At 34.9% G+C, this 25,388-nt stretch overlaps 1 protein-coding gene across 1 annotated transcript in view; it reads left to right on the top strand.

Annotated features, from left to right (window-relative positions):
• Positions 1–8,520: 8,520 nt before the first annotated feature.
• The window catches only part of znf638 (zinc finger protein 638), a 33,210-nt gene continuing 16,342 nt past the window's right edge, over positions 8,521–25,388 (top strand). Inside the window, 1 exon segment of the mRNA XM_056461172.1 lies at positions 8,521–8,676. Coding sequence (XP_056317147.1) covers positions 8,555–8,676 — 122 coding nt within the window. The 5' untranslated portion in view covers positions 8,521–8,554.

Raw genomic sequence — 25,388 nt, 5'->3', positions numbered from 1 at the left:
AATTTCTTTTGGGTGTCACGGCGGTGCAGTGGGCACGATCGCCTCATAGCAAGAAGGTTGCTGGTTCGAGCCCCCGCTGGGTCAGTTGACATTTCTGTGTGGAGTTTGCATGTTCTCCCTGTGTTCTCGTGCATTTCCTCCAAGTGCTTTGGTTTCCCCCACAGTCCAAAGACATGCGTTATAGGTGAATTGAACAAGCGAAATAATCCGTAATGTATGTGCGTGAATCCAAGAGTGTATGCAAGGTGTTTCCCAGTGTTGGTTGCATCTGGAAGGGCATCCGCTGTGTTAAAAACATATGCTGGATAGGTTGGTGGTTCATTCCGCTGTGGCAACCCCTGATAAATAAAGGGACTAGGCCGAAAAGAAAAAGAATGAATGACTGAATGAATGAATAAAAGTTTTTTTGGTGACGGACTGTTAAAGACGCCTCTTGTATGGAGAATGAAGTCACATGAAGTGCTCAGGTGTGAGTTTAACAGAGTGTAAAAATCTTGACGGTTCTGTGGGTCTCGTCTATCAAATCTGATCTTTGTTTTTGATTGGCTGGGCCCTTCAACAGCTTGATTTTCTTTCTCTGAAAGCATTTGAGAATTTAATTGGCTGTGCTTTGGATCCTTATCTTGCTGAAATGTCCACCCTGGTTTCATCTTCATCATCCTGCTAATAGATGTTGGACTGAAGCAGCTAATATTAATTCACAATGACGAAGGGCAGAAGGTTGCTGAATAATTTCTGAGAGATTTCAGCTGCTGTCTGGGTTTTCACTGCCTTGCTACACCTCGCTTTCTTCATGTGATTAATACTTTTCCCCATGTGTCATTTCATTTTATTACACATAACATATTTTGCATATAAGGATTTATTTGGTTGTTACCAACATCAGGTAAAAAAAATTTGAAGTCACTGGCACCTTTAGAAATATGTTTTCTGAGAAAAATGGTGACATGTTCAATACTTTTTTTCTCTCACTGTATATTCTGCTGACATATATATATATTTGTCCTGTCATACATTACCTTATATCTGATTTATACTATTCACTTGTTTTAGGGAAAACATGGTGAATTTATTACTTTCTAACATGAATTTTTTTATAATGCATTTGTGAATGACAAATGTAAATGACTATTTATGAAAATGAAGAAAAACTTTGCCTGTTTAACATCATCACTGCACTACAGGTGGTGATTTTACTATAGTATAATACAGATGAAATATCTAAATAATGAAATATCTATTATACAGTACATACATTATGGCTCACAGACTGCTTTTTTTGCATAATGAACCATGCAAACTGTATAGTTTTTCAATGTAATGTATATAACGTATGTAACATGATACGTATGTGTAGACAATCCAGATACTATAAATCTCTAAATAACAGCTTTTGGTGCCACCAACAGAATGGCATTGCTGTGTGTGTTTTCCATTTACATTTTCTCTTGTATATCAAGCACCCATTTGCAAAAGATGTCGGAAAGAAATAATTAGACAGGATCACTTCCAAAAGTTATTAATAAAGGAATCAATATGAATTATACAAAGCACGGGATGACCTTTGCAGTCAAAACCCTAAAAGTTCTCAGGTTGCTACAGTTCTAATTTGAATAGAGGAGATACATCAATAAAATCTAATGAATTTGCCTAAAGATATATTAATCTTCTCAGTGATGCAATGCATTTCATCTCATTTGTATTTTTACCATACACTACCACTACACTAATCAGTGTCTTAGCAAAACATTATTTGCGAGCCATTTAAAATATATTTTCTGTTCTCTATGAGGTGTCTTGCAACAGTATTGTGTTGTACTTAAATTAATCCCATCATATCAGAAAGGTTATCATAACCAGAATCTAACTCTCCTAGAACAAGGTGCTAAGCTTGTCTGTGGTGGCAGAACTAGGCAAGGACATTACCAGGTGACAATAATAGGGTCCATCCTTCTGCATAGCTCATGATTACGTTTTATATTTAGTGCAAACACTCTAGGCATCAAAGACCTTTTGTCATGCACCAGTATGTCATTCACATTATTTTGCATTACATATTGCCTGGATTTGATTATTAGGTGCGATATTTGTTTAAAAAAATCATAATTTGAATATCTTTGTAACCGTTAATAAACAATATTAAATGCTATCTATCTAATGGACTTTTATAATCAAACATTTTTATCATAATAAAGCTAATTATTTTCATAAACATAAAAAAAGTAATAAAAATAATTCTAGGAATAGCTATAAGCGAAAAAAAAAAAAGTTTTTCCAACTAATACACAATAAAAGTTGGTTTTTCCAATCAATAAACAATAAAAACAAACATGTAAGTTGGTAAACGACAAAAGTGTAATGTACCTATAATTGGCATTTCTGTGTGGAGTTTGCATGTTCTCCCTGTGTTTGCGTGTGTTTCCTCCGGGTGCTCCGGATTCCCCAACGAGTCCAAAAACATGTGGTATAGGTGAATTGGGTTAGCTAATGTTGTCTGTAGTGTATGAATGAATGAATGAAGGATGTGATTTTAACATCTATGTTGATCCTGGAACATTATTTTTGTTGGAAGATGTAATCCATACCAATTCCCTACCCCTAAACCCAACCACTGTAAATTATTCGTCAAATCTGAGAGGAATAATAGTTGGATAACAATCATTTAGTGCATAAATATAACCGTAAGCCTAAACTTAACATAAACAGTAAACGTATCCCTTAACATATCCCATAACTTTGATTGGAATGCTGTTCCAGGATCAACATAGATGTTAATCCATGGCATGATCATGTCCTACTTGGTGAAATCAGGTTGACGTTAGCAACATACTGTTTTCTGAACACCCAGACCCCAAATTAGACAACTAACAACACAGTAACACAGTTTATCCAGGATTTGCCCCCTTGGTCATGTCTTGGACAGGAATTATTTAAAGTTAATATATTAGGACATTACAATTCCCAAAAAAAGAATTGGAGCATTTGTGGGAGTTCAGAAACATTGCTTACTGGTATAGTGAGAATGACAACTCTTTGATCTGACTTTTTCCTGCTTTAACATTAACATTACACAGTATAAGAGTAAAAAGAATTAGTGAATCCTTTTAGTAGCACTTTGCTTTTATTTCCAGGCACAGCAGGAGTGTGGTAATCGATATTTGGGCCAACAGGGAAGGATTTAGCAGCAGTGTTTGGAGGGGCAAAGGTGCAGTTGAATCTGTTGCTCACACAGGACACAGTGATTAGGAAAGTCCATCTTTTGAGCCCTCTGTGACAGCTGTGTTTGAGTGAGGATGAGCACGCATACCGGATCTGATTAAGAGAATTCAAGGAGACTCCAACACAGCTGACACAGTGTAGTGGATTGTGCAATTGCAAATCTTATACAATAATTTGTCATATGACTTAAACCTTTTTCACTCTAGACAATAGGGTATATGCACAGTTAGTGATTTCCGGGCAACGATAAGCTACTGGTGAAAAGTTTGTGTAACTATTTTTAATTAGGTTCCTTTTACAGCACCAATGCTGTAATGTAATTAAAATGCATTCAGTTAAATAGACTTAAGAATACATTTACAGTTTTTTCAGACACTAGGACTCATTTCTCAATACTTAGGTCACTTTTGCAAATCTCTTCACTCAGTGATCACAACAGAAGTCTATGTGGGCTAAACTGAGGATCAATTGTCATTGTTCTGGCACAAAATGCATTCTATGACTACATCTCTTAAATTTCATGAATTCTTTTCTCACTCTGACAACAACTGCCAAAAATCTTTATACGTACAGGACATTTTGCACGCACTTACATACGTTTTTTAAAACTGTTAAACTTATGTTCAAAACAATAACATAATGCAAAACTGAATAAGACAAAAATTCAACAGCAATATGTTATTGAAACATATTTCAAATCTAAAAATGCAGTTTAACCAGCCAGATTAGCATTACTATTGTATCTGTTTCAGTGGATAGTGTGCATACAAATTCTTGTATTTTGGAAATAATAAATAAAATAAACTGTATAAAATATTGAGTAATTCTGCATCATGTCTGATTCATTCCAGTAACATATATTGCAGTTACAAACAATATATATTGCAATTATAAACAGAGATGTGTCCTTGTTTTACACATGAAAACGCTGTGTAATGCTACATGTTGTTAGTGTTTTTTAGGTCATTGTTTTGTGGGTGACAAAGTGTGTTTGTCGGCTGTCAACCTTTGCTAGTGTTTTGGAAGAATGAATTTATTTGAGACCAGAATAAAGTGTTTCGGTAGTTGTAGTGCATTTTGAATGTGAAATGAACGGCTTTGCCAAGCTGAAAGTCAGTTAGGAGAATTGTGTGAAGAGTTTTGCAAAAGTGACCTAAGTATTGAGAAATGTGTCCTAGCGTCTGTAAAAAACTGTAATTGTTCATGTGTAAAACGAGATGAAAGACAGTAAACAAAATCTCTGTCAGTAGCAGCAAGTAAGCACAGAAACTCCATTGTGAGACTTTATATGTGTATGTTCTCAAGTGTAACATTCAAATAAATGCTGACTTGATTTAAAATACGCAACATAAAATACAGATGCAAGCAGCAATTACCAAAGTTCAAGTGCTTTAAGATGTTTCAAACGTTATACGTACTTTAAGATGAGTTTTACTCAAAATGGCTGATGAGTCAGAACTGTAAATATAGCTGCAAGCAGCAATTAAGGGGCCAAGCAGTTCAGAGGCAGAATGAAGCACCAGAGGCAGCAAGCACCAGAGCCACTGGCAAAACAAAGATTTTAAGCAAAATGTTTGAAACCCATAGGGCGACAGGGTGGCCCAGAGGTTAGCATTGTCACCTCACAGCAAGAAGGTCGCTGGTTCGAGTCTCTGGGCCAGTTGGCATTTCAGTGTGAAGTTTGCATGTTCTTCCCATGTTGGCGTGGGTTTCCTCCGGGTGCTCCAGTTTTCCCCACAGTCCAAAGACATGCGGTATAGGGGAATTGGACAAACAAAATTGGCCGTAGTGTATGAGTGCTTGTGAATGTGAGAGTGTATGAGTGTTTCTCAGTACTGGGTTGTGGCTGGGAAGGCATCCGCTGCATAAAAAATATGTCGGAATAGTTAACGGTTCATTCGGCTGTGGCTACCCCTGATAAATAAGGGACTAAGCTGAAGGAAAATGAATGAATGTTTGAAACCCATTTTCAATTACTTATATTGGGTCAACTGGTTGTTACATTTGACCAATAGGTAGCGCTGTTACAAAATGTAGGTTAGTGTGGAGTGATAATGACACACCTCAAGTTTGGTGTCAATATGTTATTTGTTTTATGCTGATTAACATTGTACCAGCGTATTTGTTGGAGCTGTAAACAAAAACTGCTTCACCTTTCACCCACAAATGAAGAAAGATGAAGAAAGAGAAGCAAAAAGAAAAGAAGACAAAGAACAGTTCCAATAGGTGCCCCTAAGAATTACATTTAACATAATTTTATTCATTTATCATTTTAGACCAATAGGTGGTGCTGCTTCCCAATGTGATGTGGTGTGGTCTACTAGGGGTTTAAGAAAGAAGCTTAAATGGATAGTTCAACCAAAAACGAAATGTACTAACAATCGACTCACCCTTCACTTGTTCCAATCCTTCTTTTCTTTCTTCTGCTTAACACAAAGTAAGGCGTTTTGAAGAATGTTTGACCAACCAGTAGCCATTGACTTCCAGAGTAGTAAAAATGATTACCCAACATTTTTCAGAATATCGTCTTTTGTGTTCTATAGAAGAAAGAAACTCAAATAAGTTTTGGAACAAGTGGAGGAAGAGTAAATGATAACAGAATTTTCATTTTTGGGTGAACTATTTCTTGAAGTAGATAGAGGTGAAAAAGAATATTATGCATTTGCAAAGACATTACATAAAGGCCATGCATGAATTTACATTCTGTACAAGTGTTATTAAGATACATATCTGACAAGTATGTAATAAGAATAATTCATTTGAAAAGGCCATCCTTGTTTTTTGAGGTCCACCACATTTTTTTGTGAGTCCACAGATTAAGATAGATATTCATTGATATCAATTTAGATTTTGATGAATATATCTCATTTTTGTGATAGGACATATGAAAAACAGTTTGGATTTGTAAGCAATTTAAAAATTTTAATTGCTGTACATAAGGTACTATGGTAAAAGCTGGCAATGCCATGTAGTTTGTAAACTAAAGTATTGTCATTAACGCTCTATCTACAATAGATAATGCTGCATGTGGAAAAGTCACTAAAATAATCACACGTTTGTGCAATAATAGACCATTTTATTTTAATATATATTTTGATGTTTTCTAATGTTTCAAACGCACATCTCAATCGATTCATTTCTGTTCCTCTCAATATGATTTAGTAGCTACAACAACCACAACAATCTCTTAAAAAGAACAAATCACAAAGTGAAACTTTGAATTACTTTGGATTGTTACCTGATAAAACTGAAAAAAAAAAAACAATAGATGAAAAACCCAAAATAGCAACATTCAAACAATTTTTGACCACTTTATATAGCCTAATTTTGTTGGAAAAATGCTATATTTGTAATAAATTCCACTTGGTATGATTTGTATCTTTATTTTAATGTATTTTTTGAAGGTCAGTTACCTACAAAATAAACAAAAAGAACAAATTTTAGGAGAAGTGATGTGCAAATAATAATAAAGTTTCAATTATAAAGTAATAATGAATCAAATTCAAGACCTATCATAACATGTAGAATATAGTATTTCTGACAATTTTCTTTACAATTTGAGTTATGAATTACAGTATCGCAATACTACTTGGTAAAGTGATACTTCATCTGGTATAGTATCGTAAAATGAATTAATGGTATCACGACCAACCCTACTGTACATTTTAGGGTTCTGTTATAATGCTGCTCTGTGCAGTCTAATAATATGCACAACATATTAAAGCTTTTTTGATTTCTCTTTGTTTACTATAAAACCAAACTGGAAATTGAGGGTGTTTAACATCAATAGCATGGTGTGGTAAATTTCAGAACCCAAGCCAGGGGAATTCTTTCATGAGAATTGGTAATTGGTTATTATTGGTTGCTCTTTAGACAAACAGTCATCTTCAAGAAGCCCACATGAGTCTACAAGAGTCAAAATAGCCTACTTTTGTCTACAAGAGTCTAATTGTATTATGTTTTTTGAAGGGGGGGGGTGGGGGTAGTGTTAAGTTAGAGGTGGCTAAACAAGTCTAGCCATGTGCAAATGTGGTAGATAGTTCCAGAACTTGTTCACACACTGAAGTTTCATCCGTCCAATTCTAATCAACAAAAGATTTTCTTCAGCCTGAATGGACCCACAAAGACAAAAGGCACAGTCATTGGAAATTGGAACCCTGTTTGCATTACTTTGGGATCTGCCAATGCTCAGGATGGCAAAATGTTTAATGTCTCTCACACTTGGACTGCTAGATATTGAATGAAATTACAATTCCAAAAACCAAAGGATATATGATTCAGCTATATATGAATCGCTGTTTATTCAAAACTAGATTATAAAAACGTATATTTCCACAATGGTCATACAGGACACAGTCCATGCAACTGCTAAAAAAATGTTTTCTCTGAACTTGAACATTCTTTGAAACATTTGGGATAATGTACACAAGTCAGCAAAATCTATAACACCATTCTAGTGTTTCTATATAGTTAAAATATAAGGCACACGTAAAGTATATGAATTTATCAAATGAAATCTTCCAAAGGAATCAGTCAACACATGGGGTCAGCAGTCAGCTTTGTGTGTGAAAGGGAGATGAAGAGGAATGTGGGCAGCAGGAGATGTAAAAGTAGCCATAGGACATTGAAGGAAGGAATGCCTCTTTAAATTACCCTTTGCTACCAAGCAAGAAGAGAGGGGGATGTCATACCTACCTCTCTCTCTTTCTGTCCAGATCGCTCTTCCCTCCCCTCCCTTCAAGCGTCCCGTCCGGCATGTGACACTTTGGCCCAGCTACACCAGCTGACAGATCTGTGTGCCAGAAGCCATGTGGATTGAAATCCCAGGAGACTCTTCGCAATCCCAGTCTGATCATCGATAGCTGTCAGCGAAGATATCTAGGATGGAGAAGTGGACATTAAGTTCTTTGTTTTGACTGTTTCTTTTTTTATATATAGGAGTAGCAAATGAAAGTGTAACATTTTTGTTAATTTTGTTTTTCTAAATTAGCCTATAAGGAAAGAAAAAGTTCTACAATGTAAATCAAATGAGGACCTTCAATCTAAACAACTCTTTTTTCATCGTTTGGACAACTTTATTTATCACTTCTTCGCCAGATTTTTTAAAGTAATAATCTGTTTTCAGCTCCAGGTAATGATTACAACAAATCCTAAGACCATACACCTCATCCAAGATCCCATCATATGTTGATTTCTCATGAGCGATCTCCAGTTATGAACTTCACTCTTTTTTTAAGTATCTCAGACTTTGTGTTGCTGTGAATTTGTTTATTGGTGGATTTATAATTTTTTTATGGTGTGAGTGCTACAAGATTTTTTGGGGGGGGCAGAAAACATGATAAAGAGCAATAAGAAAATTAATTCCCAAGACAGCGCAAAAAATGCCATCTCAAGAAGCAATGTCAACAAACAGCCCAATAGCATGGCTATCTTCCCCCAACCAAATGCCACAAATAGGTAAGTGGAAACGTGTTTTCAAAGCAACCTTTCATTCTTAATCGAAATCTGTTTATTTAAAGAGAGGAGCTGATCAAGATTCAGCGTTTTATTGTCTAAAAATGTGTCATTTGTGTTTGTCGCCCCTTGAATGTTGTTTAATTCACTATATTGTCTGAATGTGGGATTTGTTGTGGTTTGTAATTTGCTCATGTGCCTGTTTTCTATGTCTTGTCCTAAATGTTTTGTGTTGAGTGGTTTTCAGTTTTTAAACACAAAACAGTTTGAAATAGTAAACTTTTGCAGTACAGTAAAACTTCAACTTCTATTCAAGATACAAGATATGAAAACAAGTCATAATGTTTTATCCAGTGTTTCTCAGTTATATCTGCCTTGTTTTTTATGAATTTTAAATATTTTATCAGGACGACAGCAGAAAGATTTAATTAGCGCAAAATTAGTGCATAATAATCTGTTGTGTAGTTTTGTTAATTAAATTATCATTGGAAGTCTTTAAAAACATATTTTTGACCATGCCATAATATATCAGATTAAATGCTCTGATTTAATATTTAAATGTGCTGTTATTTTAAGTATGTTTAGGCATTTATAAATCACAGGCTCATGTCTGGTTTCATTCCTTTTGTGTGAGTCAGTTTCCCTTGATAGCAATAGTCTAATTATATAATCCATGTTGTATTCGTTTATAATGGAGCAACTAGCATGAAAAGAAGCTCAAGTGGTTGGCTTTGGCTGCCAGCTGTGACTGGCACCTGTTGCGTCTGCAGTTTGCCATGCATTATCATGTAGAAAATGCACTCTTAAAACCTTTTAACCAACATCAGCTTATAGACAAGCCTGAAATATAATGCCTAAGTCATCCTTGTTTTAATATATTTCAATCCTGTTCATTTAAAGGGATAGTTCACCCAAACATTTACACACTATTTACTGTCCCTCAAGAGTTTTTGTTAAACACAAACGAAAATATTTACAAGAAAGCTGAAAACCTGTATCTGTTTACTTACACAGTAAGAAAAACCAATACTATATAAGTCAGAGGTTAGAGAGTTCCAACATTTTTCAAAACACTTTCTTTTTTGTTAAACACAATGTAAAAATAATACTGGGTTCCACACAATTCCTTCATGTCCCAATTTTTTTTTTACTTTAAAATTTGAATTAAATTGAACTTAATTGTTTTTAAAAATGTAAGTGGATTGAATATAAAACAGTTAAGTTGTCGCCCCCAGAAATCTCAAGAATTGTGTTGATTCAGCTCATTTTAAATACATAGTTTGAACAAGCAGCAAAAATATTTTTTGACTGCAGAAGAAAGAAACTTTTAAACAAATAAAGGGTAAGTAAACTATCCCTTAAAGGTTTATGATAAGGAAAATAGTAATATTATGTCATGTAATTGGAGCAGAAAAGCCCGTCTTGACCCTCCCAAGCCCCAATGTGAAGACATGAAAAGATCTCTGTTCTTGCGTGCTTCGCTTTACATTTGTGGCCTAACTTCACTCTCTTAATCACATGACTAGAGGATACTGTTGCTTACTTCATGTCAGATACCCCTCGTCACTCAACCCAGATTAACACTGGTTCAGACTACATTACACATACAGGATCTCACACTTTCAAACTGAATCAAAGACGAAACACAGAACAAAAACTGGCATTGACCTGTGAAAATATCTAGCACTGAACCTCAATTTTCCATCATTATTTGCCAGAAGTGAAATGATTGTGAACTAATTGTTGCTTTGGTATGTTTCCCTCCATCCCGGCTGAACTGGTTGATGTAACCCACTGATTCTGTGGATGAAAGGATTTGGTTGTTCTCTCTCCAGTTCACATCCTCTTCTTCTCACGCTAACAATGGATCGTCCTCTGCTGTCTGGGACAGTGACTCTAATAATCTATGCAATGTAAAAAGTGATTAGTTTCTATCCTTAAAAAAGAGTGACTAAACTAATAGCCTTAAAAGCATTAAGTTGGTTTTACTTTAAAAAAAAATAGAGAGAGTAAACTCATTGTATCTTGGAGCTGTTAAATTTATCAATACGAAAAAGTAGAAATTAAGTAAAAAAAAAAAAATTGTATATTTAAAGTGATAGTTCATCCAAAAGTGAAAATGTACTCACCTTTGAGTTTCCTTGTCTGTTAAAAAAAGAAGATATTTTGAAAAATGTTAGGAACACGTAACCATTGAGTAGGAAAAACAAACAACAAAGTCAATGGTTCCTAAAGGTTTCCAACATTTTTTTAAATAGCTTATTTCGTGTTCAACAGAATAAAGAAGTTCAAATTGGTTTGTGACAAGTGAAGGTAGAGTAAATGTTCACTTTTAGGGGAACTATCACTTTAATAATAGCAAATTAACATGCTATTAATAAAAGATGGACATGATTGTTTGATTTAAAAAGTCATTTTAAGTTTTAAGTCTTTAAGTCTCATTTTAAGTTTTAAGTGTTTTTGACATTATCAATATCAGAGATGCTCAAACTAGGGCCCGTGGGCCAAAGTTGGCCCTTGGTAATCTTTAATTTGGCCTGCCATCCCATCTTAGAAGAGAGGTAGTTTTTTTTGGTAGTTTGTTTTATTGTTTAACTAAAAAAAGCAAACTGAAATTAAATGCTTCAATTTACGGTTGTGAATGAATCACATTTAAAAATTACACTGTGACTGAAGGATAGAAGACCATACAGAAGGCATCGGCAGAGGGAGGTGCAGCTTTACTAGTGTATTCAGCATTGATCTTCATTGTGTTAAAAAAAGGAATTATGTATTTATTCTACAAGTTCATTATAAAAATGTACAAACTTTAATTATTAATAACATAAAATAAATTGAGAAATTACCCATGGAAACTTTATTGTAATAAACATAAAAAATATATATATTCTGCAGCTTGTTTAACCTGCTTATGTAAAATGAGCTTAAACAACGATGTTTTTTGCGTGACAACTTCATTGTTTTATGTATAATCCACTTAAATATATTAAATTTAATGATTTGTGTTGGGACAACTTGAATGAATTGTGTGTAATTCAGCATTTTTACAGTGGAGTTTGGTTTATTTAACTTGGTTTTGGACACCCCTGATCTATATGTAGTGCTGTGTTTTAGACATTACAGTACAAAAAAATAATAATTTTTTTAGAATTGCGCATAATGACCTTTGTTATATCAAATACGCTTCACATTTCAACATTTAAAGATATATTTCATCCCAAAAATTAAATGACCATTATCATCCTTTATTCACCTCCATGTGATTTTAATCCTTTAGGAGTTTCTTCTGTTTTGAAAGAAGAAACTGCTGGTTGATGGTATCCATTGACTTCCATAGTAGAAAGACAATACAATGGAAGTCAATGGGTGCCAGCTACACTGTAAAAAATAATCCTGGTTGCCTTAAATTTTTAAGCTGAATCAAATTAAACTTATGAGTCTATTGAACTTATATTATGTTAAACTGACTTAAAACAACTTGTGTAACTTATACAATTAAGTTAGAACATTATTAACTTAATTTAATAAGTTACAATGAACTAAAACATATGCTGTCATGACTAATTGATCATATAATGTTTTACAGTGTATCAGCATTTTTCTAAAGATCTTCTTTTGTGTTCAACAGAAGAAAGAAACTCAAATAGCTTTTGAACAAGTGAAGGGTGATGGCAGAATTTTTATTTTTAGCTGAACTATTCCTTTAAACCTTTTAAAGATCCCTGCCCTGTTTTTCTTTAGCATACACTGTAAATAAATCTGGCTGACTTCATTTTTTTAGTTGAATCAAATTAAATGTTCTAGTCATTAAATCAATCAAACTGACTGTATCAAACTCTGTATTACTTTAAAAAATAATTTGAAACCTGATTAATTTATTAAAATAGATTAAAACAACTTAAAAATATTTATTGCCTTAACTTTTTGTCATTAAATATTTTTCAGTGTAACTTAAAATAAAAGGATACAGCTAAGTGGGAACGTTTGTGGTATGTTAGGCCTTAGACACTGACATTTGCACATAATGGTGGAGTGGGACTGAACTGAGACTGTCTGGAAAAGCCCACAGTGTGTCCTCTTTGGTATTCTTGTAAATTCCATCGCCTCCATTACTCTCAGACTTATATGCTATTTCCATCCCATCACATTAAGATTGCTCATCTTTCATCTGTAAAACCATTTGTTTCAGCTGACACTGTCCTCCTCACCACAGTCAGAATCCTTGCTGAAAAATCACTATTAACTTGAACACTGCTAATTTGAATCATTCATCATGCTTTTTAAAAGACACATTCGCACTTGCAGACACATGAGGCGCAGAACACAATGTCTTCCTGCATTACATTAACATAACGTGGTGCTCGCTCCAAATAGACGCTTGAGCTGAAGGGCCGGTCATGTCAGGCAGCTGAACGCAAACTCAATAAAACAATGTATAGTTGCACTCATAAATTCATCTGGCTGTAATGGGTCATGACTAAGCCCACACGGAATCTGCGCAACAAAATCTTTACTTGAGTAAACGGTGGTTAAATTGTTGTTGTTGTTGTTGAACTCTCCCTAAAAGGACTCAAATCCAGTGTGAATATGACCAATCTAAATTTCTGATGAAGATTATGTAAAGGGATCTCCTAAAAACAATTATTTGGACTGCTGTATTATAGAAGGTGACAATCTGCGAAAGCATCCTAGACGTCTGACCGAGTCCTGTGATATAAACTCTGTTATAAAGCTGTGGTGATGATCCCATGGCTTGATGAAAGTCTGAAATAAATTTATGACTCTGGTTTGTTTGTTCTGGAAGTAGTCACAGCCACAGGCTTTAGCCATTGATTGAACATTGACAAAATAAATACCAGGAGATGATGGGTTTCATTCTCCCTCCCCCTCCCCCTCATCATTGCTTTCCTCTAGGTTTACAGAATGACAGAAATAAAATATCCAAACTACCCTGCTGTAAAGTCAAATCAGTGGACCTCAAACATCACATCAGACCTTTGCAGTATCCAAAAATAGTCTGTGCTTTTAAAATCAGAGATTTATTAGGCCGTAATGCCAGCTAATCTATCTTTGTGTCATCCAAATTAGATCTTGAATCTGCACTGGCTTTCATCAGGTCAATTTTTAAAAACTATTATTATTTACAAGAAGACAGTAAATGACTACCTTTTATCTTTATTTTTAAAAACTGATTATTTTATATATATATATATATATATATATATATATATATATATATATATATATATATATATATATATATATATATATATATATATATATATATATATATATATATATATATATACATATATATATATATATATATATATATATATATATATATATATATATATATATATTTATGGTAAGGTTATCTATATTATATTTTATCAATTTGTGCAAATTAAACACTAAAATGTGGCCAGGTCAGCAAAAAACAATCACAAATTTTGTTCATGGAGCTGCCATAAATACTGTACAAAGTGTATAAAATCCAAGATGTTCCAAGCTGGACCAGACTCAACATATTGGCAGGATATACTGGCAAAATAAAATGTGTTAATCATAGTCTCATGGTCCTAGTTGTTATCAGAAACTGAACACTACAAGGTTTCACATGGTCCTTTTCACCTTTTAACTTTGAACAAGTGATATTACTTTCTTACAACTTTGGAAAGTAAACATTTGATCATAGAAAAATACACTATATTCTATATCCTGTTCTTGGCACATGCTGGTATGACCTTGACTCTTGGCCTTGATTCAGTTTTAATGTCATAAATACCATAGATGGGCAGTGGATATCTATATCTGGGGTCCTAAATAAGATTTATGGGTTTCTCCTTCGCAAAGGATACATATATTTAATGGGCACGCCTGGTTTACAGTGTTTGTGTGTGCGTCAGTCTGTCTTAAGAGTTGGTAGCTCTAACACATGCAGATGTACAAGTGTAGTACACATGTTCAGTAACTGGACTCCCAATGTTTAAGACCAGAGGAATTAAGGCCCTAAACTTAGTCTATGCAACACAGCCGCATCTTGCTATATGCTTGATTTTGTGCACTGACAAATTTGAGTCTGTAAGATTTTTTGCTTGAGGGAGGTCTTATTCACCACAAACATTTTTTTTTTGTTTGAATGCATCCTTGATGAATAAAAGTGCCTATTCTATTAAAAGACATTTAAGACTTGTACATTTTAGATTAAATTTATGAACAATTCTACTGGAAAAATAATGGTATAATTTGCTAAACATTACTGTTCAACACACTTTTACTGACGCTTCCAAATGACTTAATTTTTTTTCAGTAATTTCAACAGCTAGATAACTTTATCTTGGTGACAAATTAGCAGAAGGTGCAACACTATCCATTATAATGCATGTAAAATTAATGTAAACAATTCAGTAGCAATGCAGCAGTGGCCCAAAAGGACAAGTGACCAGTAGCTATATTGAACTCTGTGTGAGGTGTTCAGAGGAGCTATGCTGATTTAGAGGGTGTCATGTCAACACAGCCAGACCCAAACCTCAAGTGATAATGCAGGGTGTTCACAGATTACCTCTTGGGCTATGGCTGAGTTGTAGGAACTTTATATTACTTTAACCACAAAACTGTTAAATATGTTGACCTCTCTATGGATTAATGACACCTTATTTTGTGTTAAATTAGAAAAAATTAAATATACTCTTTGAGGTTCAGTGATCAAATTTTCTAACATTTGGTTGCCATTTTTGGAGCATGTTAAATCTCTGAAACTTGAAGCAGTAACTGTAGAATGAATGGTAGCCCATCTTGCACTTTTAGTCTGTACCTTCCAGATAAGTAGTGCTGATATAGCACAAACATACAACTCTTTCTCCACAAGTTGAAGACTGTGCCACCAATCCTCCCCCTAGCCTATTCAGTCTAATATATTTCCCTTTCCTCTCTCTTAATTCTTTCTTTAATCTTTTATTATAAATATTTATTTAACTTAATACAACATGCTGTCAACATCAGCTTTCAGTACTTACCTGTTTAAATGCTTAATTTGTAAAATGCTACTCACTAATGAAGATGAAAAGCAAAATACTGTGCTCATTGTTTGTTAGACATAGATGCATTGCAACTTGCCTTATTGGTTTTTTGTTTTATTTAAAAATGAAAGTGAGGATTAAACAAAAGCCAAAAATAAATTTCTGTGGATTGAGTTTGCACTTATGATGGCACTGAGTGCTAAGCAAGTTAAACAGGCATGTAAGAAAGACTGTTTACTGTCAAAAATAAAGGTACAAAAGTACTCACTGGGGCGGTACCTTTTTAAAAAAAATTTTGTACTTAAAGGGTCCATATTGGTACCAATAATATCCATAATTGTACCTTAAAATTACAGTGCCTTAAGGGCCCATATTGTACCTAAAAGGTACATATTAAAAGTATACCTTGAAAAAAGGTGACAGCTTTTGTATCTTTTTTTCCAGGACAGTGCAATGTAATATAATTATTTTTTACATTTTAAATAGCCCACCAGTTCATCATTTAACAGTGGATCATTTGCAGGTTTTAGTCTTTTTTTAAATAATACTATTACAGTAAAAAGAAGTTAGTAACAGAAACGAAGCGCAAACAGAATAGAGCAAACTCCTTAGAGTAAAAGAATAGTGTAAAACTTCTGTTATGCTCTAAATTTTACTGTTAACATTATTGTTGTATAATAGTTCATTTTAGTATTATTGAATACTGCTACTTTTATTTTTAAAATATGCACATAATTTTATGAAGAAATTAACTATTCATTCTGCTGTGCTGAGCTCTAGTCAATTATAATATTTGTGGAGGTTGATCTTAATCTTATTTGAAAAGGGCTTTAGTAACTGCAAGCATGTCTTTTTTTCATTAAAGCCATATTATATATTTTGTTGTTACTGAAAGTTAAACCGCCAACTTATCCAGCATATGTTTTACGCAGCTGATGCCTTTCCAGCTGCAACCCATCTCTGGGAAACATCCATACACACTAATTCACACACATCACACACACTACGGACAATTTAGCTTACCCAATTCACCTATACCACATGTTTTTGGACTTGTGGGGGAAACCGGAGCACCTGGAGGAAACCCACGTGAACACGGGAAGAACATGCAAACTCCACACAGAAATGCCAACTGACCCAGCCGGGGCTCGAATTAGCGACCTTCTTGCCCTGAGGAGATTGTGCTACCCACTGCGGCACTGTGCTGCCACTGTATGTTAATGTACTAATTAACACTTTAGTTTAAGCTAAATATAACTCGCTCTATGAGCAAGAATATTAATTAATAGTGGAACTTGATCAGCATGAACTTTCATCATGTCATGACTTGAAGAAATTAACTATTCATTCTGCTGTGCTGAGCTCTAGTCAATTATAATATTTGTGGAGGTTGATCTTAATCTCATTTGAAAAGGGCTTTAGTAACTGCAAGCATGTCTATTTTTCATTAAAGCCATATTATATATTTTGTTGTTACTGAAAGTTACAGAAAAAGCACTGCATAAATGGTGGGATACCCTCCAAAAAATATTTTGCTGCTTGTTCAAACTACTTATGTAAAATTAGTTTAAACAACAATTTAAATTTTTTTAAGGACAATTTATTTGTTTTAAGGTAAATCCTCTTAATTTATTAAGTTAACTTAATTGATTTATGTTGGGATAATCTCAATGAATTGCGTAGAACCCTGCATTTTTCACAATTTAGATTTTCAATTGAAAAGACTGATATAAGCTGATATAAGCAAATAGGAAATAAAATGTTGTTTAAAAATGTGTCAGAATTGGAGGTTAGGGAGGGAAGTTTAAGGCTACTGAGGCCTCCAATATAAATTTTGCCCATTCAAACATCAACCTGATTACTTCAGAAAAGGAGTTAGATGAGGACAGCTGAAATGAGGATCGAGCACGTTTTCAGTTACAGCATTAAAGATGGTGAGCATATCTGAGGACACTGTTACCATAAAATGCCTCGCCAGCACAGTTGTGGGATCCCGAGTGTGAGAGAAGGTTAAAGGAGTTGCGTTGAGGGCGTGTAAGTGGTTATCCTTGTTTGTCTGCACTCTGAAATAGAAGGTGCCAGGGTGCTGAATGAACTCATTTTGGATGGGATCACATAACCATAGGCTGCTAGAAGATAATGAAGTTTTCATTAAGTCAATACTAACCAGCACATTTGAGCTAACCAGTAGAGCAATGCTGAAAGAAGATACTCTCATACTAACAACCACATCAAACTGTAAACATGACTTTGACATTGAAATAGACACACTCTATAAAAATACTCTCAATAAAATAAAATAAAAACATTATAAGCTTTATTCTAAGATGTACAGCCTGAAGAAGCTTCCAGAACTGCAATAATGATTTGGAAATGGGTGTTAAAAGTTGTAAAAGACTGTAAAAAGTAGACTAGTAGAATAGACTGGTTCATCTGACCAATCAGAACAGAGATTGCTCAAAGATAGAATTGGTTTAGAGGGACCACGGCTGTGTCTAAAATCACCCCTATACCCTCATTCACTATTCCCTAGAAAGAGTGAACTAATAACATTAGTGGGCTAATAATATTAGTTAATTTCAAGCAGTGAATAAAAATGAGTGAGTGAATTTGAGTCATTTGTTTGTGCTTTGCTTAAAACCTTTTGTATGATGTGTAGAAAACTAAAGGCACCTTTTAAAAAGCATAAGGTGACTCTTTAATGTAATGAACAGAATGCACAAAATATAATGTAAACCATTGATCTGACACAGTAAACTTAGATCTCTAAAATAAGAGCCAGTGGGAAACATGCAAACTGAGCTCCATCTGCCATGAGGACATCGTGTTATTGTGACCTTTTTAAGAAACTAAGGGCTCCCGGGAGAGTGTGTCCTGTAGTGCTGAGTGTTAGGTATTCCCCCAACCCCTGGGGGGGATTTATTCTTGTTATATTTAATTGGTTATCTGTTAACAGAACCTCTCACAGGGACAAATGATGCCCTGCCAACTGCCTATACAGTATGTGCAAAGTCATGTGACACAATAATGCTTACAGAGGAAGAGTGAACAGTGCTGAGCTTGTGCAAATGACACCTTTCAACATGTCTGTCTTTCTTTCTGTCACTCCTGTCTGAGTGTTTGCATTGCAGCCAACTCTTCACCAACTCTTCTCAAACACTCTCTCTCTCTCTCTCTCTCTCTCTCTCTCTCTCTCTCTCTCTCTCTCTCTCTCTCTCTCTCTCTCTCTCCTCTCTCTCTCTCCTCTCCTCTCTCATCTCTCTCTCTCTCTCTCTCTCCTCTCCTCTCCTCTCTCTCCCTCTTCTCTCCTCTCGTCTCTCTCTCCCCCTCCCTCACCTCCCTCTCCCTCCCTCCCTCCCTCCCTCCCTGCCCTGCCCTGCCTGCCTGCCTGCCTGCCCCCTGCCGCCGCCTGCCTGCCTGCTCCTGCCTGCCTGCCTGCCTAAACTGTTATTGATTAGAATGTTGGATTGATTGAATGATTTTGGTCTGTCACTATGCTGGACATGGACATAAACCAAAACCAGTGAGAGAGACAGAGAGAGATACAGAGGTAACATTTTAGAATAACAGTACTTAACTAATATGTAAACTAAACCTTACTTTATTAAGTACTAATGATGAGTTAAAGCATGCACTAATCAAGAACTAACTTTAACTACATGTTACATGAGTTCATGTGTGAATAATGGCTGCCTCAATTACTTGTTGGTACATGTTTGTTAATCATTCATTCATTCATTTACTTACTTTTCGGCTTAGTCCCTTTATTAATCTGGGGGTGCCACAGCGGAATGAACCGCCAACTTATCCAGCATATATTTTACGCAGCAGATGCCCTTCCAGCTGCAAACCATCTCTGGGAAACATCCATTCACACTAATTCACACACATCACACACACTACGGACAATTTAGCTTACCCAATTCACCTATACCACATGTTTTTGGACTTGTGGGGGAAACCGGAGCAACTAGAGGAAACCCACGTGAACACGGAAAGAACATGCAAACTCCACACAGAAATGCTAACTGACCCAGCCGGGGCTCGAACCAGCGACCTTCTTGCTCTGAGGAGATTGTGCTACCCACTGCACTACTGTGTTGCCACCGTATGTTAATGTATTGATCAACACTTTAGTTGAAGCTAAATATAACTCGCTCTATGAGCAAGAATATTAATTAATAGTGCAACTTGACCAGCATGAACTTTCATCATTATGTCATGACTTTACTTGAAGGGGCACATTATTATTAAATCCTTCTTAACAACTCATGAACTCCAGTGTTTAGACAAACAAACACTTGATCCTTACTGACAACCAGTACACAGAACAGCCATGGTAAAGAGATTATTCACACAGAACACATTTTTCCATTCATGCGCTACTTTTCTATTGTTTTTCAATGTAAACACACACTTTTTATGACCATTACATTTAAACACAGGCGTTCATGTGTTGTTGATAATAATGTGCCCTCTCCCTGTGTTCATGTGGGCTTCCTCCAGGTGCTCTGGTTTCTGCCACAGTCTAAAGACATGCAGTATAGGTGAATTGGGTTAACTAAATTGGCCAGTGTATGAATGTGTGTGTAAATACAAACGTGTATGGGTGTTTCCCTCTACTGGTTTGCAGCTGGAAGGGCATCTGCTGTGTAAATACATATTCTGGAATAGTTGGCGGTTCATTCTGCGGTGGCGACCCCTGATAAATAAAGGACTAAGCCGAAGGAAAATGAATGAAGGAATAATGTGCCCCTTCAAGCAAAGTCATGATGTAATGATGTAACATTAACAGGTCATGAGCTCTTGCTGGCGAAGTAAACTATTAAATAATATTCTTTTCATATAGAAATCTTAATAAATCTCCTACTTATAGAGTGAGATTTAGTTTAAACTAACACTTAATTAATACATTAACAAACATTTAAGTAATTAAGGCAGCCATTATTTACACATGAACTCATGTAACTCGTGTTGTAGTTAAAGTTAGTTCTTGATAAGCACATGCCTTAAATCGTCATTATTTCATAATAAAGCAGTGTTTTGTTTACATGATACAGTGTGCCTGATATAGAAATGAAAAAGGAAAAACTGAGACAAGGCTGGACTAGACGTGAGGGTAAAAGTACTGTTATTTTCTATGTGTCTTTTGCTGTTAAGGACTGTTTGAGGTTGTGTTTGCCAGATGCATGATAAGCCTAAATAAACACAAATGTGGAAACACAACACGTAGTTGGGTGACTGGCTAACTGATCTCACGGTCTGCCCAGTACATAAGCATGTGGTCAACTACAGTTAATATTTAGTGTGCGAGTTCGGGATTGCCAACCTGTTATTTTATGACCACATTGTAAAAATGGTTTATGTAGAAGCTATTATTACACAGCCTTTTAAATGTACAATGCCCTTTAAAAGTTTTGGTTGGTAAGATTTATAAATGTTTGTAAGAAATAAAAAAAAAAAACATATGTTGAAACGGCTATATATAAAAATATCACTACACTTTAAAATAACTGTTTAATAAACTTAAAGGGATAGTTCGCCGCCCCCAAACCCTCCCAACCCTTCAGGTTGATGTTTTACCCTACCTTATTTTCTATTTAATTATGATGTTTAAATACTCCAATAGGTGGCATTTTAAACACTATTTTAAGCTGGATTAGCTTGTTGTATCCTCAATATTTGATGTACCAAAAATATTTCCTTAAGATTTATAATAAACAAATATAAAAAAACAGCTTCAAGATTTTTTTCTAGCCTCTTTTGAAAATTCATTTAACAACAACAGCCTAATTAGTATAAACAGGAAAAGTAATTGCAAGGCACTCGAAAATGTCAATAAAATATTAATAAGCCTTTATTGAACTGGCTATTTCCTAAAACTGTGCCTACGTGTTTCGATAACAATTGCCTTTATCAGGGTAACCTGATGCAGCCAAAGCTTTAAGGAATAGCCATGTTTTTTTTAAATGCCTTGGACTGATTTTTGCTGTTTATTTTGATGAATCCTTTACCCAAAGAGCACTGACACATTATTTAAGCTACCCCTGAGAACTTTTTGTTTGATTTTGGATTTTTATACACAGCCTAATTAGTATTAAAATTAACTTTAATATGGGCTGCTTTTGGTGCTTCGAACCTTTACATAGGTCAATTTTTCTGTCAAGAATAACGTCCAAGATTTAGAATAAAAGTTAGACTACTTATAATATGTAATAGTAGGTCAATAGTGAAAGTTGACTTCACTTCACATGTCATATTGTGCGTTTTCTTAAAACTTTCGATGGGTTATTTCCACAATTTATGATGACATAGCAGTCAAAATAGGTCAAATGAGAAAATAGTGGCAAAAATTCTGGACCAATGGCAAATTCTAGACCTGTGTCAGTAGGGGGGTAGGTCTTTCGAACCACCCGTACCCCCCCACCCCCGCTATGGAAATCAATGATTTACTGAGTAAAACTTGAGTAAATTATGACAGAATTTTCATTTTGAACTATCCCTTTGAAAAACATTCTTTTGATTGTAAAGCTGAATGTTCAGCAGCCATAACGCCAGTCTTGTCGCATGGTCCTGCAAAAACATTCTTATATGCTGATTTAAAGAAAGTATTTGATGAAAAAAACGTTTAAAAAAAACATTTCTGAATTTAGGTTTCCATGTGGAACTTTTTTTTTTAATTTATTTCTTTTTTAATCATTTTGAACTAACAGCAATATGAATGTATAAATCCATGTCCACACTCATGATAACGCATGATTTACGAACATGTCAGCATTTTGTATCTTACTGTATGCAATAGTTGCTGTGCACATTGTCCTCAGTCGCATACCACAGCTTTTCTGGTGTGAAATATGATGATGGATGTGGGGTTTCCTCATAATCTTAAAAATACAAAACAAAATGCACTTAATTAGTAAAGCAAAAGAATTGCATTAAAGCTAATGTCTTTCTGTTGAAGACGAAAAAGTGATTAGAGATTTTAGATTTACAATGAAAAACATGTTTACTTAAATCTTGGTCAAATAGCAATGCAGTACTGTTATCAGGGTTAGAAAAAGTGGCATACAGTGTGTTTCGCCTGAGATGAGTAACAGCTCTTGTTACTCTTTCAAGCTACTTCTTAAAGTCACTATTACAAGTTATTTAAAACTTCAAATCTGAAGCCAAGAAGTAATGCATTCAATGTTTCCTGCATAACATCATAAGCATACATCAGTGATATCATACAAAATAAAAGAAATATAATAAGCCAATAAATATACCTACAGAGTAAACAGACAATCTACAACTTGTTTCATTATTTTTCTCTTAGTTGGTGGTTGGACAGTTGATGTCTGACAGAAAGTCAGTACTCTGCAGAAACCTGAGAAAGACACTGATGCGCCTTGTGTCTTTGAGGCCTTGTGATGAGGATTGGATATCAAAGTAAAATCAACATGTAGCAAAATATAAACTTCAGCAACTACAACTTGGAAACTATAATGGTCCTTCTGGTCTGTAATGATAAAACACACAAGTGGAAACAATTAAAACTACTTGTTTTAATAGTTTGATGTTTTTAATGGTATTTATAAAGGAAATCATTAGCTCGGTGACCCTGATGTTTACTTTGATACAAGATAACAGCTTTGATACAAGATAATTAGATTATAGGGAACCATAATATTATTTTACCATGGAGATGTAATTATCACCCAAGTAAAATACAAATTCTCCAACAATAAGCTAAACTAATGGGATAAAGTACAGATATTGAGGTTCTAACAACTGCTTTTTTATACTAAATTCGAACTACTACTGTTTGAGTAACATTAAATGCACTAAACAGCATATTATGATTTCATTACAAAATATACGACTTTACTGAATTAAATAGGAAGCTAAAAGTTAGTACACCTACATTTTCGTGACGTTTTAACCACAAGTCTTTGCCTGAAGCCAGTGTAAAAAAGGAAAACGCTGCCATCTTCTGGATATCATTGAAAGAGAAACTACTCTTTCTGTTGTTTTTCACAAATAAAAAGCCTTTTAAAACAGTGTATCTTTTCAAATAACCACAAATGTTCGCACTTTCTGCTAAACTAATTAGCCGTCAAATTATATAATTTCCGAAAGTTTGAGGCGGTCGGTGTGTTCGGGTTTGATTGGTTTTCCTGACTACGTCTCTGTCTATGCTCGTGACTCATTTGATCACGCCTGAGAGACGCAAGCCGACCGTCCCCTGAAATCGGAGCGTTTTCCTCATCGCATGAACCTTCACCGTAAGATTTTACATAATAAAGTACTAGGTATGTTGCTGTAGTGCATCTCAACTTTGTTGGGAGCCATTTTCGTGCAAATATGATGATGATTGTGTCAAATAAGATGATTTTTCTGCTGTAAAACGACGACGTATACTGCGATCGGGTTAATGACGAAGCTGCAGAGCCATAGGCCTGCATGTGCTCGGCTGATTTCACGAGCAATATGCTCACTAGATCACTTTTTTTCATGTGTTTCACGCATTTAAAGGCTGCATTCATTTTATATTTGATGCACTGACCACGTTAACACTCAATCCAGACTATAAAGCTACCATTAAACCGACCGACGGGTGATCTTGATCTTTCGCAATGGGAGCGTTATAGTTTGTTTAGGTGTGTAACCCTTCACGACAAGTCGGTTGTTTCAATGTGCGCTTCAGCAGTTGTTTTAACCATATTAAGTAAAGTTTGCTTTATATTTGCACATTTTTGAACAACTTTGTTTACCAATATTGGCATGTTGTTTATTATGCTATGAATACTTGGTCTAAAATCGTATGGATGACGACATTAGCACTAAGTCAACATTAGCACTATTTATTTGACCGAACAATGTTGTACCTTGATTGTCATTGGCTGCTAATATGGTTTAGAATTGGCAAATAATACTTTTCTGGAATTATTTTATTAAGAAGAAACTCCGAATGTGCGAATATAATACCAACTTTACCTCAATCGATATCATGTGACTCAAGATCTGCAGATGGATCCCCATTGGTGTGAATGGGGAAATGCAGGAGATGCTGGGTTGTAACATCACATTGTTTTTATCTGTCTGTCTTCTAATTTCGCAGACGATTTCTCCTGTTTAGTGTGCAGAGGTTAATATTTAACACAGAACATGTGTAGGCCTGCTATCTGAAATGGCTGCTTGCTGTGTGAGGTGGCCTATGAATGTACTGTGGACATTTAGTGTGTTCAGTCGCTGGATGGCGGCCTTTCTTTTCCTGTATTTTTTTTTCTTTTAAGACAATTTTTGCAGTCATGACAGTGCATCCAATACATACCCCTAGTCTATTGACCTTACAGTTTCATAGTTTAAAATGGTTTCATGTTTAAAATTCAGTAACTTTTAAAAAGTGTTTTCAGAAATTATCAGTTACATAAAAGGAATATGAAAAGTCAAGATAAAATTTGACGCTTGACATTGTACAGAATTAGTGCAGGTTTTCTTCATGAGTAAGTGTTTTCAGAAAATTTAGTAAAAAAAAAACTTAATATACGTATAAACCCCCTGAAATACCCACAGTGAAGATCTGAAGTTTAACTGTAAGAAGATCAGCAATGTATCCTTATGTATCCCAATGCCACCTACACTGCTGAGATTTTTATTTTGATGTTGTTTGAAAGGATATCTCGCCATTTTGGGTTTTTTTTTTCTCTTGGG

Source organism: Danio aesculapii, chromosome 7 (assembly GCF_903798145.1).
Source record: "Danio aesculapii chromosome 7, fDanAes4.1, whole genome shotgun sequence".
Classification (NCBI taxonomy): Eukaryota; Metazoa; Chordata; class Actinopteri; order Cypriniformes; family Danionidae; genus Danio; species Danio aesculapii.
Note: the sequence above shows the minus strand (reverse complement) of the source record. Positions and strands in the feature narration are given on the sequence as shown.